This window comes from Erpetoichthys calabaricus, chromosome 5 (assembly GCF_900747795.2).
Source record: "Erpetoichthys calabaricus chromosome 5, fErpCal1.3, whole genome shotgun sequence".
Lineage (NCBI taxonomy): Eukaryota > Metazoa > Chordata > Cladistia > Polypteriformes > Polypteridae > Erpetoichthys > Erpetoichthys calabaricus.
Genome location: NC_041398.2, coordinates 18,576,783 through 18,595,729, shown reverse-complemented (window position 1 = coordinate 18,595,729; position 18,947 = coordinate 18,576,783). Strand labels below are relative to the sequence as shown.

General features: G+C 44.3%; 2 protein-coding genes across 3 annotated transcripts in view; both read right to left on the bottom strand.

The window, feature by feature from the left end:
* The window catches only part of LOC114641710 (galactose-3-O-sulfotransferase 2-like), a 38,939-nt gene extending 34,423 nt beyond the window's left edge, over positions 1-4,516 (bottom strand). The window contains exons 1-2 of the mRNA XM_028790735.2: positions 4,345-4,516; positions 164-274 (exon numbers count right to left, since the gene is read on the bottom strand). Of these exons, the coding sequence (XP_028646568.1) occupies positions 164-270 (107 nt within the window). The 5' untranslated portion in view covers positions 271-274; positions 4,345-4,516. The remainder of the gene's footprint in view (positions 1-163; positions 275-4,344) is intronic.
* LOC114641663 (gastrula zinc finger protein XlCGF57.1-like) overlaps positions 1-18,947 on the bottom strand; it is a 308,826-nt gene that overhangs the window by 180,494 nt on the left and 109,385 nt on the right. The window lies entirely within an intron of this gene.

Below are 18,947 nucleotides of genomic sequence, written 5' to 3'. Positions count from 1 at the left end.
CCAACGGCTTTCACCACTGAGGTCTTTGAAAAATGAAGCACCCAACTGTGATAACAACAACTATGGGCGAGAAGGAGTTACTGGCCCTTACCCCTGGAATGTGAGGCGACCAAACCTGAGCCTGTTGCTTAGTCCTTGATAGAAATTTGTCTGAAACAGGTACCTGGTGTGAAAGTTGACAGCCAGTAATAAGAGACACACAGTGATAAACGCCGTGAATGAGATGGTGGAGATCTTCACCTTCACCCTGCAGCAGAACCAGACTCTCATCTTTCTGTAGGACACAAACAAAAAATGGAAGGTTTGATCCAGGATCTTACTGTACACAAATCACCACCACAGTATTAAAATTGGAGGAGATTGTACAAGCAAATCTGTTAAAACCACGACATGCCAGGTTTACAAATAAATAAATATTGAGGATGCACTTTAACTTAACAACATAGACTTCATGCCGGTTTAGAAGAGGATGTTCAGATATGCACATTCAGCTTTTTGTTACAAGGGAATACTAAGTAAAAGGTTAGAGGAATAAAGTCCTACTGAACACAGCTCTGGTTGGAATTTTCATCTGTATGCTTTCAAAATTCAAATTAAGGGCATGACAAGGACCTCTTGAACTCTGGATAAACAAGTTTGTCTTGCTGCTCTGGCACCTGGTGATTATCAGGAATTAAACAATAATTATATTTTTCATCTATCCACACCCTACTCCCTGGAGTGAAATTGTGCTCCAGGGAATTTCGTAAAACGCTTTTGTGACTCCAGAGGACAGCATTGAAACTGCCTGATCGGAGCTCCATACTCACTGTCCAGACCAAGAGCTCTGTGATCCTAAACCACAGGCCCTGTGTCATCCTACCCTTAGCTTTCCCAGAATCCCTTTAAAGAAGCCTTGATTAAAATTAGCTTGTGTAGCTGAGGCACACTTGATTATGAACAAACATCAAAAATCAACTGAAATCATAAAACAGAAATAAATTAGAATTGTAAATAAATTCAGACCTTTTCACTAAGGGCTGTGTGTATTAATAACCTGCCATATACACAGACTCTAATTATTACAACATCAGAACCAACAAACATTTTCAAAACGTATTTTCTAAATATTCATCCATCCATCCATTTTCCAACCCGCTGAATCCGAACACAGGGTCACGGGAGTCTGCTGGAGCCAATCCCAGCCAACACAGGGCACAAGGCAGGACCCAATACTGGGCAGGGTGCCAACCCACCGCAGGACACACACAAACACACCCACACACCAAGCACACACTAGGGCCAATTTAGAATCGCCAATCCACCTAACCTGCATGTCTTTGGACTGTGGGAGGAAACCGGAGCGCCCGGAGGAAACCCACGCAGACACGGGGAGAACAAGCAAACTCCACGCAGGGAGGACCCGGGAAGCGAACCCAGGTCCCCAGGTGTCCCAACTGCGAGGCAGCAGCGCTACCCACTGCGCCACCGTGCCGCCCTCTAAATATTCATTCATTAGAAAATGAAGTTATTCTAGTTAACATAATTATAACACAGAAACATCTGTGAATATGTAACGCAGACGAGCTTCCCTGAGTCAAAGTGGCACCTTGTGCTTTTTACAGCATTCCAATAAATCACTAAAATATTTGCTGAAACTAACAATTTGTGACTTCCATGACTTTTCAAATGACATTTCATTAACTTCACAACACTTAAAATATATTCAGAGATTTAAAACGAATAAAGTTAAACTAAGCATATACAGTAAGACCCCTCCTTTTTTAACTGCCATCACCAGCTTATCGTGGTGGAGGGGTTTGCGTGTCCCAATGATCCTAGGAGTTCTGCTGTCAGGTGCTTTATGCCCCTGGTTGTGTCACCCAAGGCAAACTGGTCGTAGGTGAGGGACAAGACAAAGAGCGGTTCATAAAACCTCCTATGAAGAAGAAACACTTTGGATAGTGTTTTCCCTCGCCCAGATGTGGATCACCGGGGCATCCCTCTGGAGCCAGGCCTGGAGGTGGAACTTGATGGCGAGTGCCTGGTGGCCGGGCCTGCACCCATGGGGTTTGGCCGTTCACAGCCCAAAGAGGCAACATGGGTCTCTCTTCCCATGGACTCACCACCTGTTAGGAGGGGCCAAAGAGGTTGGGTGCAGTGTGAGTCAGGTGGTGGCCGAAGGCGGGGACCTTGGCGGTCCGATCCTCTTCTACAGAAGCTGGCTCTTAGGATGTGGAATGTCACCTCTCTGAAGGGGAAGGAGCCTGAGCTAGTGCACGAGGTCAAGAGGTTCCGGCGAGATCTTGTTGGGCTCACCTTGACGCATAGCATAGACTCTGGAACCAATCTCCTTGAGAAAGGGGCTGGACTCTCTACCATTCTGGAGTTGCTCCCGGTGAGTGGCGCCAAGTGGGTTTGGGCATACTTATTGCCTCCTGACTTGGAGTCTGTTCATTGGGGTTCACCCCAGTAGACGAGAGGGTAGCCTCCCTCCGCCTTTGGGTGGAGGGACAGATCCTAACTGTTTGCATCGAACAGCAGTCTGCAGTACCCACCCTTTTTTGGAGTCCCTGAAGGGGGTGCTAGAGGACACACCTGCTGGGGACTTTCTCGTTCTGCTGGGAGACTTCAGTGCTCATGAGGGCAATGACAGTGAGACCTGGAAGGGCGTGATTGGGAGGAATGGCCCATGAACCTGAGTGGTGTTTTGTTATTGGACTTCTGTGCTCATCACAGATTGTCCATAACGAACACCATGTTCAGGCATAGGGGTGTCCATATGTGCACCTGGCACCAGGACACCCTAGGCCTTAGTTTGATGATCAACTTCGTGGTCTTGTCATGTCTTGGACACTCAGGCGAAGAGTGGTGGAGGAGAATGCCGTTCAGGCATGGTAGGCCCAAAGTATTGTGAGGGTCTGCTGGGAATGTCTGGCAGAGTCCCCTGTCAGAAGTAGCTTCAACTCCCACCTCTAGCAGAACTTTGACTATGTCCCAGATGGAGGTGTGGGACATTGAGTCTTAATGGGCTCTATTGTTGAAGCGGGTGACCAAGGCTGTGGCCTTAAGGTGGTCAGTGCTTGTCGGGGAACAAGTAGGAACAGGACAGAATACATGTGTGTGTAAATGAGAGGGAGTTCAGTGGAATGGTGAGGATGCAGGGAGTAGAGCTGATGAAGGTAGAGGAGTTTAAATACTCAGGATCAACAGTACAGAGTAATGGAGATTGTGGAAGAGAAGTGAAGAAAAGAGTGCAGGCAGGGTGGAGAAGAGTGTCAGGAGTGATTTGTGACAGACTGGTATCATCAAGAGTGAAAGGGAAGGTCTACAGGATGGTAGCGAGACCAGCTATGTTATATGGGTTGGAGACGGTGGCACTGACCAGAAAGCAGGAGACAGAGCTGGAGGTGGCAGAGTTAAAGATGCTAAGATTTGCACTGGGTGTGATGAGGATGGATAGAATTAGAAATGAGGACAATAGAGGGTCAGCTCAAGTTGAATGGTTGAGAGACAAAGTCAGAGAGGCGAGATTGTGTTGGTTTGGACATGTGCAGTGGAGAGATGCTGGGTATATTGGGAAAAGGGTGCTAAGGATAGAGCTGCCAGGCAAGAGGAAAAGAGGAAGGCCTAAGAGAAGGTTTATGGATGTGGTGAGAGAGGACATGCAGGTGATGGGTGTGACAGAGGAAGATGACCAAGACAGGAAGAGATGGAAACGAGATAATCCGCTGTGGCAACCCCTAATGGGAGCAGCTGAAAGATGAAGACGTCTGAGGGAGAACGAGCTCCTGCTCAGTAGCAACTGAAAGTAAAGTCGTTTGAAACATGGCAGACACCATCATGTTTGATTTTCCTGCTATCTTAATATTCATTTCATTCAATTAAACCCACTTTACTAGGATGGTATCCCAACTCATCATGCTACTTTGTTATTACAATGTATGTATTAGGAGGGGTACCCGAGATTATTTGGGGTGACAAAGTCTATCAATTCATCCATCAGAACACGCAGCACGGCAGGTGGAGCAGTAAGCAAACAGGTGATCCGTCCGCATCTCCAAGGCGTGCATTCAGCCACCCCCTTCACAACACGAGCGGTAGAAACAAGAAAAGCCCCCTAGTTAGTAAGAAGAAAAGAAAAGAATCCAAGCTAAACGTGGACACACTTGCATTGCTAAATTAAAACAGAGCATGGCTGAAGATCAGCTGAATTCTACTGGAAAACATGAACATGCATAAGATGGCTTAATATCCAGCCCGCTATGAATACTACTTCAAATTAACTGATGAAGCCAGAAATCAACCCCTTAGGACAGTTCATTTCAAATCTACATAATCATAATATGCAAATTCCAGACGTACCTTTTCTTAATCAACTCTTTCAAGAAAGAAAATACCAGCCGATGAACGTCAGCCTTGGCTTGAACACTTTGAACCTGTTCAGACAACTTCAGGCGAGTCTTCACAATTCTGAACAACTCTGTTGTCCAACAAGCACGGACAGACTCAAGAGCAGCTCTGCACCAAGGAGACAATTTATTAATGTGAAACTTAAATGAGTGATGAGTCCCATTGTCTTTGTCAGAATAAGGCAAGTACAGAGGTGTGTCCCCGAGTAGGTGAGGAATGCAGATAGGCATGTCAATGCCACCTGACATGCCACCATTTATCAAGTTGGGTGGTTACCAATTATCAAATGAACTTTGCATATTATTATTATGAATATTGTCAATACATTATTTAAAGTTGTAACTTAACTCCTGCTTGTCTTTTACTACCTGAGGTTATAAATGTAGAAGGGAAGGTGGGGGAGAAGTTATATGGTACATTACCTGATAAACAGTGGTAAGTCCGTGAGATTTGAGGCATTCTGACAAAGGCTCCATATTAATAATACAAAAGGGGAAAGTATTACTCTACCAAGACAAACAACGACAAGCAACCAGCTAAAAACATCAACATGTATCCTCTGCAGACTATCCCTGTGGTAAACGCTTTGTTTCTTAGGATGGCACCGCGTGGCAATTTACTACGCTTACATCAAACTGCCTGCGGTGGGTTGGCACCCTGCCCGGGATTGGTTCCTGCCTTGTGCCCTGTGTTGGCTGGGATTGGCTCCAGCAGACCCCCGTGACCCTGTGTTCCGATTCAGCGGGTTGGGAAAATGGATGGATGGATGGATGGATGGAGACATCAAACTGCAGCCTCATTTTGTGTAGAGCATCTCACGAGGTACGAAATACTAAAACACACGGGCTCTTTGCACCTGTGCCACACGTCACAGTTTGCCCGAGGCAGAGCTTTCATTTTTAACATCACAAGTGGGTGATGCGGTGGTGGGTGTTTGATACTCTAACAGTGGCAGTGCGGTTATTCAGTTGCTTTCTGGTCTCTTACGTTTGTTGCAACATTTTAAAAAGGCCCTCTAAAAAAAGAAAAAATAAATGATCTTGTATCAAGCTGGAGGTTACATCAAGCAAACAGAAATTACCTTCGGGCGCTCTGAAACATTTTTTTTGGCTTTCTTCCACTATAAATTTTTCTGCTCCTCTTGCGAAACTTTGTTTCATTACCTAGTCTGTGACGATGCGGGTTCTCTTCACGCTCCCATCTTCTTTACGGGAGCCCTGAACCCAACACCGCCGGTAATGTCACCGAGATGAGCTGACATATGAGGACAAATCTTACATGAAGCCAGAGGACAAATCCAAAAAGTGCCAAAGTGCTTTTATTTAAAACAACAGACAATGTCCAAAGTGCAGTGCATTAGGTTCAATAAATCCATAAAAAAAGTGTTCAGGGGGATAAAAATCAAATAAATAAATCCTTTAAAATACGAGGTTAAAAACGCAGTACTGTAGTTAAAACGCAGTCTCTCTCTCTCTCTTCACTCTCCGGCCCACCTCCATCTCTCTTTCTCCCCGGTTCACCCTTTGCTCCCTCAGCTGGCGGAGACCCAACAACCACGAGCTCCTTCGGCCAACCTCCGTCATGGCCTCCTTACTGACGTCACTGCCGTGCCGTCCGAGGTCGGCGCTCCTCCCTTCATCTTTCGCGCTCCCACAGTCGCTCCTCAGATCCCTCGGGAGGACACTTGCCCTGCTCATCCCACTCACTCGAATTTTCAGTGGGGCGAACTAGCCTCTAGAGCGCCACCAACTAACGTTCCTTCGCGGGGCCCCAGCTCGTTCGGCTTCCTCTTTTCAGGTGGCCAGATCCTCCTGCTTAGACGTTCGTTCGTTCGTTCGTTCGTTCGTTCGTTCGTTCTCTCTCTCTCTCTCTCTCTCTCTCTCTCTCTCTCTCTCTCTCTCTCTCTCTCTCTCTCTCTCTCTCTCTCTCTAACTTCATCCTTCCATTTATCTATCCCTCCATCCTGGTGTCGACCCGTATATATACACCCCCGCGCGCCTCACTCACACACCGCAGGAAGCCAATGAGGCAATCGAGAACGATCGCACCCACACGTGCAGGTGCGACTCGCTCCAACCACCCCATTAACTCCTCGCAATCGCGCCCACAGAGAACGGCACGGCTATACGGATTTAAAACCCGGCCTTTTTTTATTTGAAGCCGCGGACCCGCTATACCATATAGTCATTAATTTGTTTTTGTAGGCCATACTGCTACAGGAATGACCCTACTACACTATCAGGCCTCTTCTCTTAGCCGCGTTATAAGTTTACTCTTTCAGACTTCATTTCTACCTGCACAGTCATGTGGCAGTAACATAGCACAGTCCATCATAGTCTGGACTGAACAGGGAGCCCCTCGTTGACAGATGTCCATTGAAAATAACAGCTATCACCACGAGATTAATATGTTTCAACTTAAACAAAAAAAAAAAGTTCATAAATGCATGTTATGCTGGGGTCCTAAGCCACTTTGGACCCCAGCACTTGCCTATATCTTTGTCGAATGGTTAAGTCCTCTCCTGATCTTCCTCAGAGTCAGAACTGGCACCAGCCCCATTTCCACTAAACTGCGATTTCAGAAGGGACTCAGACCCTTTCAGCTGCTGCCCACTTCATCGTGTTGTAATTAATAAATCTGATATTTGTGCCCACGGTGGCGCAGTGGTAAGCGCTGCTGCCTCGTAGTTAGGAGACCCGGATTTGCTTCCCTGGTCCTCCCTGTGTGGAGTTTGCATGTTCTCCCCAAGTCTACGTGGGTTTCCTCTGGGTGCTCCGGTTTCCTCCCACAGTCCAAAGACATGCAGGTTAGGTGGATTGGCGATTCTAAATTGTCCCTAGTGTGTGGGTGTGTGTGTGTGCCCTGTGGTGGGCTGGCACCATACCCAGGGTTTGTTTCCTGCCTTGTGCCCTGTGTTGGGTGGGATTGGCTCCAGCAGACCCCCGTGACACTGTAGTTAGGATTTATCGGGTTGGATAATGGATGGATGGACGGATGGATGGATTTGTGCCCATCAATCTACACTCACTAACCCATAATGACAAAGTGAAAACACGTCTTCAGAAAGGATCTGCAAATTTATTAGTAATTAAACACTGAAAACACTGAGTATTTTTTCAGTACTTTTTTGAAGCCCCCTTTGGCATGAATTCCAGCTTTGAGTCTCCCTGGTGAGTCTCCACAAGCTTTGTACCCCTGGATTTGGTTACCTTCCTGGCAGATCCTCTCAAGTTCTGTTAGATTTGATTGGAAGCATCTGGATAGATAGATAGATAGATAGATAGATAGATAGATAGATAGATAGATAGATAGATAGATAGATAGATAGATAGATAGATAGATAGATAGATAGATAGATAGATAGATAGATAGATAGATAGATAGATAGATAGATAGATACTTTATTAATCCCAAGGGGAAATTCCCATACTCCAGCAGCAGCATACTGATAAAGAACAATATTAAATTAAAGAGTAATAAAAATGCAGGTATACAGACAGACAATAACTTTGAATAATGTTAACATTTACCCCCCAGATGGAACTGAAGAGTCTCATAGTGTGATGGAGGAACGATCTCCTCAGTCTGTCAGTGGAGCAGGACGGTGACAGCAGTCTGTCTCTGAAGCTGCTCCTCTGTCTGGAGATGATCCTGTTCAGTGTCTCCAGTGGATTCTCCATGACTGACAGGAGTCTGCTCAGCGCCCGTCGCTCTGCCACGGATGTCAAACGGTCCAGCTCCGTGCCTACAATAAAGCCGGCCTTCCTCACCAGTTTGTCCAGGCGTGAGGCGTTCTTCTTCTTTATGCTGCTAATAGCAGTGTGAGCCACGTTTTACAGATAATTTAACTAGTTTACCCACATTGAACTAAGAAAAATCTAATTTACAGAAAGGATGTCTTTTACTACAAAAATGGTAAACGTTATGTGGTCAAACCCTTTAAAGTGTCTGCTCTCACAGATTAGAGCTGTATAGTTGTATGTGTAGCCAGTCAAATAACATAAGTCTCATCTTCTTTTTTATTTTGCAGTGTTTCAGATCTTTATTCCCAAATCTCAGATGACGAGTTAGATGCCATTATCTCTAACATTCAAAGACATCACCCAAACATGGGATACAAGATGATACATGGACATCTGAAATCACAAGGAGTACGAGTCCCAGGTATGTTGTATTTATTACTCAGTAGCTGTTTTTGTGAGTTTAAGATTTTGCCATCAGCAAACTTAATGTAGAATATACCCAAAAAATGTATTATCCATATAGTTGCCAGGGAGTAAAAATCAGTACGCAGAGTGGATCCAGAAGGGGTTGTGATGAGAACTTTGTGGCTGCATACATTAAGATGGCGTCAGTATTCTGTTCCTGGACCTAACTGTCTTTTTTTCACATAGATGGCAACCACAAGTTGATCAGGTAAGCTGCAGCGGTCATAAATACACTTCAAATAGGGAAAAATTAACCTTCCAGTTTTCCATTTCAGTTATCAATAGGCATAAGTATAGTGATATGCTGTAATGCACGGGTGTCAAACTCTGTTCCTGGAGGGTCGCAGTGGCTGCAGGTTTTCATTCTAAACATCTTCTTCATTAGTGACCTGTTTGAGCTGCTAATTAACTTCTTTTGCCTTAATTATAATTAACTTGTCTCAGACCCCTTAGTTGTCTCTTTTTCCTTAATTAGCAGCCAAACAATAATGAGACGCAAAACGAGCCACCACACGACCAGCTCATCTGTGCCCATCACACAATATCTGAAAATAAAGAAAGGTGAAGGTCTCAGTAAGGCTGATCTCTCAGGTCACCAAAACATCTTGATGGTGATCTTAGAAAAAACAGAAAATCCAACAGTTTTGGGAATGTCTGCTGTGGCAGAGTGAGAGCAGCAACAGACCATGGAATTAAAGAACGAGTTTAATTAACAGCAAGAGATTGGTTGGAGTTTGAAGCCCCAGTTTAGCTGGTCATCTGTTGGCTCGTTTCACGTCTCATTTCAGTTTGGCTGCCATTTAAATGAAAAAAGGAATCAATTCAGACGTCTGAACCCTTAAAAACAGGGCTATTAAAATGAAGGGGAAAGGAGTTAATTAGCAGTGAAAACTGGTCAGTGATTAGGAAAAGGGTCAGAATGAAAACCTGCAGCCACTGCGGCCCACCAGGACTGGACTTCAACACCACTGCTGTAATGAATCCAAATTTATAGTCAACATGTAGTTGATTTCAGGTCATCATATATTGCTTTTTATCATGCTTAGTACACATATCAGTCTGCTGAATCTGCTAGTGTTTATCCTGAAAATGTTTTCCTCGTCCAGGTAGAGGTTTGTGGTCCAAGGGGGAATAGATGGGTTTAGTTGGCTTCCTGTATACCTAACAGTGTCAGCTAATAACCACACTGACACAGTCCTGAATAGTTTTCATTCTGCTGTGGAACAATTTGGCTTAGAGTTCGATCAGACAAGGGTGGAGAAAATGTTGGTGTAGCGGAACTCATGGTTCAAAGAAGAAGAGTCAATAGGAATTCACACATCACAGGAAGAAGCGTACATAACCAAAGGTATATATATAATTTTGGATATTCTGAATGATATTGTCACTGTGCTATAAGGATAGCTTGAATAGTCCAAAGGTCTTCTACAGTTGCAGCTGGCCAGAGTTAAAGAACTGGAGCTCTTGTTCCAAATCTGTCTGCCTAAAAATGAGAGACTGACTTCTACATCTTAAGTCTATCATTTTTTCCAATAAAACTCCACAGGATATTACAGAGAGTGCCTGTCTGCTTACGTGGTCTAAATTTCATAAGTTTTGACTTTAATTCAGAATATCTCAACAATTTCTTTTCACCCATCAGAATTGAGAGGATGTGGAGAGATGTGTATGAGCATGTACTTGACCTTTTCTACTCCATATTTTCCACATTGGAAAGACAGCAACTTCTTGAGCCAGACAACGAGCTTCATTTGTTCTCACTGCACTAGAATTTCATTCCATTATAACAAAGGAATCTTAAGTCCTTCCAGAATGCCTGGAACCACCACGGCCTGCAAAGTGAAGGAAACCAAACTCCTTTACAGCTGTGGATGGGACACATGGCACAAGATCTAGATGACCCCACAGAGGTACTGATTGTAGTTTGTATTATACTGAAATTTTCTGTACAATAACACATTCATGGAATCTAACAAAAGGATCTGGATTCTAGGGGGGGAATGAAATTTGATATTGTTCCCATTTCTGGGGACAACTATAACCAGGAGATATTGTCATGATCAGTTTTCAAACAACTTCAGAATAAAAAGAATGAGTAACCAGTTGGGAGTTTATACTTCTGGAAAAAATATTAATACAAATACTTACTGTATTTAACATCAGTGTTCTATATTTTCAGGTTGACATCAATTACGGAGTTGACTGGGTTGGACCTCCTAGCCACCATAGCAATGTGTCTGTGCCAGAGATTCAACTGCCCCTGTTGTGGAGAAAAATTGTCACCAGAAGGCTTTTTACCTGAAATGAAGGATATTAGGACTCAGAGGATAGGCAAACAGAGTCTATAATTTTAATGCAATAAAATAACAATAATAATAACACAGACTCAACCCAATATGGCCAAACTGAGCTGAGCCCCGAACAGCTCAGAACCCCAAACTTATATATCATTTCTTATCACTCTGACCTCGTTCAATTAGCTCATTCTGCACCTGTCTTTACTGTCCATTGTTCATATCTAGTTTCTGTTTTGCTTATTTTTGATTGGTCTTTGGCCGGCCAGATGTTTTCCTTTCTCCATCTTTGGGCTTTCTTGTGTCACTTCCTTTCCTAGGCCTTTCAAACTATTTTATAATGGTGGCTTAAAGCTAAACTTTAGTTAAAAAGAAATATGGCATGTGCTTTTATTTAATCATTTACTTAGCAGTCCTGACTTGCATTAGTATCTAAACTAAGGTTAATGCTTATATATTTGTCTATATTTATTTCTGCTAATACATGAAAACACTAATTTTACTTTCCATACATTACATCATCTTCCTTTTGCTGTTTCTGCTGACTCACTGTTCCAGCTGGCTTCTTACGTGCCTACCAGAACCATTTTTTCTATATTAAGTCAGTGGTATCGTTCCTCAGCTTCCTAGCCTTGAACACAGGTGCTCCTGGTCCCCCCTTCTTCTGTCCTCAGGTAGTTTCTGCACATCATTCTTTTCCTGTCCTATCCTTCCTTTCTTAATACTGGTAATTTTCCTTCAAACTTTAACTAGAAAATGCAATAAATCTAAGATCTTTATTTTAACTATTTACTTGACATATCTTATTAGTTTGTCATGTCTAAATTATGCTAAATCTAATGCTTCAGAAGCTGTTGATTACTTTTATGGCTATTTATGCTAACATATACTATTAATGCTTAATGTATACATTTTTTACCTTCCATAGTCCTCCCTTTGAGGCTTATTAATAGTGATCCAGCGCCGCCGAGAGTGGCAGCCTTTTCAGCAGCTCCGTGTATGACTGTATATGTATGTGTACTTTTCTACTTTTATTTTTCTATTTTTATTTATTGATCACTCCTATTACTTTATTTTATGTAGATTTGTTCCCTGGACACACTTTTACAACGTGGGCATGGATTTTTACACGCCGAGACTCGTCTATTCAAGTACTCAACTTCGAGCGCTGAGAACAAATGCCAGTGCCGGTGTGGTTCCCTATTTACCCGACGAGGTAAGAAGGCGATATCGTGGCAGCAGAGCCGGCACTAAGCTAAAAATGAAGCGGCTTGCGAGAAAGTGGCGTTTTAAGCCTTCGGTGCCTTCTGTGATTCTGGGGAATGTGAACTCAATCTCAAATAAGATCGACGAACTGGCTGCGCTGGTGAAAAATGTCAGAACCTACAAAGAATGCAGTTTGTTGTGTTTCTGCGAAACGTGGCTAACTACCACCATCCCAGATGCTAACGTGGAGCTACCCGGGTTTAGCACAGTTAGAGCGGACAGAGACGCAAGTACCTGTGGGAAGCACAAAGGAGGAGAACTCGCTCTCTATGTTAATACACGGTGGTGTCACTCTGGACATGTTAACGTCAAAATCTCCACTTGCTGCAGGGACATCGAACTGTTGGCCGTAAGTTTATGTCCCTATTTCTTGCCCAGAGAGTTTGGACATGTCATTGTTGTTATTGTATACATTCCTCCTCGGGCGGACGTGGAGACAGCTAGTGACATCATCCATTCTGCTGTTGCTAAGTTACAAACACAGCACCCTGAGGCACTTGTGCTAATCGCTGGAGACTTTGACCAGGTGACGATGGACAAAACATTACCTGCATTCTCCCAGTATGTGGACTGTAACACCCGGGGAAATAAGACTATTGATTTACTGTATGCAAACGTTAAAGACGCATACAGCGCCACCCCGCTGCCTGCGCTTGGGAAAGCAGATCATAACCTGGTTCTGCTTCAGCCTCACTATAAACCAAAAGTTAGAGTCCTACCTGTAACCACATGATCATTCAGGAAGTGGACCCCAGAGGCTGAGAATACTCTGAGAGAATGTTTTGGAACTACAGACTGGGATATCCTGCAGGGATCTCATAGTGAGAACATTGAGGAAGTTGTTGACTGCACTACTGACTACATCAACTTCTGTATGGACATTGTAGTTCCAGTAAGAACTGTACGCTGCTATGCAAACAACAAGCCATGGATTACAAGTGGCATTAAGGGCCTTTTGAACCAGAAGAAAAGGGCTTTTAAAGACGGTGATCAGCATGAGCTCAAGCGCGTGCAGAAGGATTTCCGAGTCCAGCTCAGGGCGGCGAAGGAGCAGTACAGGAGAAAGCTGGAGAAGAAGTTGCAGAATAACAGCATGAAGGAAGTGTGGGATGGGATGAAGATCATCACTGGCTACAGCTCTAAGCGGGGTACCACCATCGAGAGAGACGTGAAGAGAGCAAACTAAATGAACAACTTCTTTATAGGTTTGACCACCCTAACCCACTCTCACTCTCACCTCGGAGTATTGCACCCTCCACACATCCTTCTGCTGATACCAGCATAGAAGAGACATCCCCACCCATAATTACAACAGCGCAAGTGAGCAGAGAGCTGAGGAGACTTCGTGCCAGCAAAGCAGCGGGTCCAGATGGAGTATCGCCACGACTGCTGAAGGTCTGTGCATCGGAGCTGGGGGGTCCTCTACAGTGCATCTTCAACCTGAGCCTGGAACAGGGGAGAGTCCCGAGGCTTTGGAAAACATCTTGTATCACCCCAGTCCCAAAGGCATCACGTCCTAGTGAGCTGAATGACTTTCGGCCTGTTGCTCTGACATCACATGTGATGAAGACCATGGAGTGGCTGCTGCTTCACCACCTGAGGCCACAGGTTCAACATGCCCTCGACCCTCTGCAGTTTGCATATCAGGAGAAGGTGGGAGCGGAGGATGCCATCATCTATATGCTACACCGATCCCTCTCCCACTTAGACAGAGGCAGTGGTGCTGTAAGAATTATGTTTCTGGACTTCTCTAGCACCTTCAACACAATCCAACCTCTGCTCCTTAGGGACAAGCTGACAGAGATGGGATTAGATTCATACCTAGTGGCATGGATCATGGACTATCTTACAGACAGACCTCAGTATGTGCGTCTTGGGAACTGCACGTCTGACATTGTGGTCAGCAACACAGGAGCGCCACAAGGAACTGTACTTTCTGCGGTCCTGTTCAGCCTATATACATCAGACTTCCAATACAACTCAGAGTCCTGCCATGTGCAAAAATTCGCTGATGACACTGCTATCGTGGGCTGCATCAGGAATGGGCTGGAGGAGGAGTACAGGGACCTAATCAAGGACTTTGTTAAATGGTGCGACTCAAACCACCTACACCTGAACACCAGTAAAACCAAGGAGATGGTGGTGGATTTTAGGAGGCCCAGACCCCTCATAGATCCCGTGATCATCAAAGGTGACTATGTGCAGATGGTGCAGACCTATAAATATCTGGGAGTGCAGCTGGATGATAAATTAGACTGGACTGCCAATACTGATGCGCTGTGCAAGAAAGGACAGAGCCGACTATACTTCCTTAGAAGGCTGGCGTCCTTCAACATCTGCAATAAGATGCTGCAGATGTTCTATCAGACAGTTTTGGCGAGCGCCCTCTTCTACGCGGTGGTGTGCTGGGGAGGCAGCATTAAGAGGAAAGATGCCTCACGCCTGGACAAACTGGTGAGGAAGGCAGGCTCTATTGTTGGCATGGAGCTGAACAGTTTAACATCTGTGGCAGAGCGAAGGGCGCTGAGCAGACTCCTGTCAATTATGGAGAATCCACTGCATCCACTAAATAGTATCATCTCCAGACAGAAGAGCAGCTTCAGCAACAGACTGCTGTCACCGTCCTGCTCCACTGACAGATTGAGGAGATCGTTCCTCCCCCAAACTATGCAACTCTTCAATTCCACCTGGGGGGTAAACGTTAACATTTAACATTATACATCTATCTATCTATCTATCTATCTATCTATCTATCTATCTATCTATCTATCTATCTATCTATCTATCTATCTATCTATCTGTCTGTCTGTCTGTCTGTCTGTCTGTCTGTCTGTCTGTCTGTCTGTCTGTCTGTCTGTCTGTCTGTTCAACATTCAAATCTTTGTTTGGGCCTAATACAGACCCGTTACAGTTCTTCTCAATCTTAAACACCCTTACCTCTCCTCTGGTAGCACAGGAGCCAAACATCTCCCCCCATCAATCAACAGAGAGGAGTAAAAGACTTCCTAACCGTCAGTAATATGCATAATCAATCATGAGTACATATGAAATTGAATAGATAGATAGATAGATAGATAGATAGATAGATAGATAGATAGATAGATAGATAGATAGATAGATAGATAGATAGATAGATAGATAGATAGATAGATAGATAGATAGATAGATAGATAGATAGATACTTTATTAATCCCCAAGGGGAAATTCACATACTCCAGCAGCAGCATACTGATAAAGAACAATATTAAATTAAAGAGTGATAACAATGCAGGTAAAAAACAGCGCTAACTTTAAATAATGTTAACGTTTACCCCCCCAGGTGGAATTGAAGAGTCGCATAGTTTGGGGGAGGAACGATCTCCTCAGTCTGTCAGTGGAGCAGGACGGTGACAGCAGTCTGTCGCTGAAGCTGCTCCTCTGTCTGGAGATGATCCTGTTTAGTGGATGCAGTGGATTCTCCATGATTGACAGGAGTCTGCTCATCGCCCGTCGCTCTGCCACAGATGTCAAACTGTCCAGCTCTGTGCCTACAATAGAGCCTGCCTTCCTCACCAGTTTGTCCAGGCGTGAGGCGTCCTGTCATTTTTACTGTTCCATTCAATTTCAATACTTCTTCTAGTCCTTAGTGAATAATCATTATCTGTCCCACATACCTGTGTCCCTTTTTTCACATGAAAAGCAGTGTCATTGTGGGGTCCAGGCAATGTCTGAATATTCGATTGTGGGGAGGGGGTCAAATGGTCCTTCCCCTGGGCTCGTCTGGTCTTTGATATGCTCACCAGCATCAGTATCCCCAGACTCAGCACCACCAGAAGTGTCAAGAGCAAATGGATCTTCACACGTTGAGTTAGTGTCATCTGGATCAGAGAACTCATCATCCGGTCCTCCCCAACTGTTGTTGTCTGTATGACTGACACTTTGTTGTTTAGTCATACCTTGAAGACTGACATCTTGATTGCAGGGCTGGTTTCCTGGGCTTCGTCCTCCTCTTTGAGCATCCCCTGGGGGTTCCTCTGGTGTGACATTAGAGGTGTTTCCTGATGTGGTTCCTCCTCCCGCAGAAGCAGAGTCGTCATCTCCTTGTGGTCCATGTGGTACCCTTGGGAGTCGAGTGCAGTGATTCAGGTGATACCAGGTTGTGCTGCCTTTTACTTGGACTGCTGTGGCTGTGGCTTGCGTCACCTCAAATGGGCCCTCTCGCCTGGCTTTGTCCCATCTTCTTCGGTAAACTCTCAGGTAAACCTGGTCCCCAGGCCTGATAGGGTATTCGGGCTCTTCTGAAACCGGTTGCCTTTTCTCTTCCTGTGAATATATAACTTTATGGATAGTAGTTAGCTGCCTCATATAGCGCTGCATTTCAAGCTCAAGTTGCTCTAAAGGGGGACCCTTATGGGGTTCCCTCCAAACAGGTGTAGGCATTGGTCGACCAGTAAGCATTTCATGCGGTGTTAGATGCGTCACTCTGTTAGTCTGCAAACGATACAACACTAAAACAATTGGCAAAGCGTCCACCCAATTAAGACCAGTGTCTGCGCAGACCTTAGCTATTTTACTTTTTAGGATCCCATTTGCTCTTTCCACCGTTCCCTGTGATTGGGGGGTGGTACACACAGCCAAGTCTTTATTTTATTCCCAGCGTTTGCAATACCTTCTTAATTGTTTTTTCAATGAAAGCTGACCCATTACCTGAGCTTATCATTGATGGGATGCCAAACCTCAGTATGACTTCTCTTGTCAAGAACTTGATCACTGTTTGAGTATTTTGATTAGGTGAGGGAATTGCTTCTATCCATCTGCTGAATCTGTCAATTATCACCAGTAGGTACCTTTTTCCAGAAATTCTAACATTCATGTCTGCATTGTCCATCAATAAATGTTTTAAAGGTCCTTCAGGTACTGGAATGTGCCCTATGGGGGCAGTGATTCCTTTCCTGACATTGTTTTTTGCACAAACCTCACAGTCTGATAGGTATTTATCCACAGCTGCTTGTAAATAAGGAGACCAAAACCCATAATTTGAAATCTTATGCGCAATGGACAAAACCATGCGCATCTCTGAGAAGCATTTGTAAAAGTGAGGCAGGGGCTACAAATAAACCATGTGGGGTACGCCATAATCCTTGAGGTGACCTTTGTGCACCTCTTTGGTCCCAAAGCATTTTTTCTGTTATTCCATCCCTGTCCTGCATTGCAGTTATGTCTTTTTCGGTGATGTTTGTCTCAATAACGACTAATGGTGCCAGCACTGCAACAGTAGAGTCGGCAGCCTGACGAGCCACAGTATCAGCGAAGTCATTACATTTGGTTACATAGTCATTGCCTTGAAATGAAAACCTAAATGGTCTCTGAAATAAGAGCCGTCAACAAAAAAAATACATGGTCTGGATCATGGAGTGGATCAGACTCCAAATCAGGTCGCAGCTTTGCAAAAGCTAGTGAGTCTGCAATACAATCATGTGGTTCTCCTTCTACTGGAACAAACTCGGCAATGTTTAAGGTGTCACACCTCTTAATAGTGACATCTGGATATGTCAATAGCAATTAATCTTGCAGGAATCATGACAAATCATGGTTATCATGGTTAATTAATTCAGCTCTTTTGTGAGGTGTCAAAATGTGCAGTGGGTAACCCATTGTAATAGCAGATGCTTTGTCATATGCAAATTTAACTGCTGCCAAGCCTGGAATAGGTGGGTACCCCTGAGCTACACTATCAAGTTTGGTACTATAGTAAGCAACAGGTTGTCTTTTTCTTCCAGTACAAGTATTCTGCATAAGGACAGCAGTAGCAAATCCAGAGCACGAATTTCCCACATAGAGTATGAATGGTTTGTCATAATTTGGTAAGGAAAGTGCTGGCGCTGATTGAAGTTCCTGTTTAATGGTATTAAAAGCTGCATTTGCATCTATAGTCCAGTCTAGTGGATTTCTGAGGTCCTGCATTCCTGCAGATTTCATAAGATCCCTCAGAGGGGCTGTCTTCAACATGTAGTCAGAAATCCACTCAGCACTGAATCCAGTCATACCTAAAAAGGTCACCATTTGTCCAACAGTGATTGGTTATGGGGCTTTGCTAATCCCTTCTAATTGCGAGGGGGCGATAGCTCGTCGGCCCCGAGAAATAATTCGACCTAAATATTCTACACTTGGTTGACAATATTGTAATTTAGTTTTTTGAGACTTTATGTCCTCCCTTTGCTAAAGTCTGCAATAACTTTATTGAATCCTCATGACACTGTTCTTGTGTAACAGAACAAAGCAGAATATCATCTACGTACTGAATCACTACACTTTCCAACATTAAGTTTTCTAAATCTGCTCTCAAAGCCTGATTGAACACATGAGGTGAATGTTTGAACCCCTGTGGCATTCTGGTATAGGTGTACTGTATTCCCCTATATGTAAAAGCAAATAAAAACTGACAAGTTTCTGCTACTGGAATACTGAAAAAGGCTGAACATAAATCAATGACAGTAAAATACTCTGCTTCATCATGTACATTAGTCAAGAGTGTATGTGGATTGGCAACCTCTGCTGGCCAATCCTCAATTATCGCATTTACTGCTCTTAAGTCATGAACAAGCCTCTATTTTGACTTGTCTACTTTTAAAACTGGTAAGAGAGGGGTGTTACAAGCACTCCTTGTCTGTTTTAACACACCTGCTGCCAACAATCCAGTTATTGTGCCCTGAATGCCCTCCTCAGCACTTGGCTTGAGTGGGTACTGGGGTTTCCACAGTGGACGATGTCCAGGCTTAATTTTCATCTCCACCGGGTTTGCTGACTT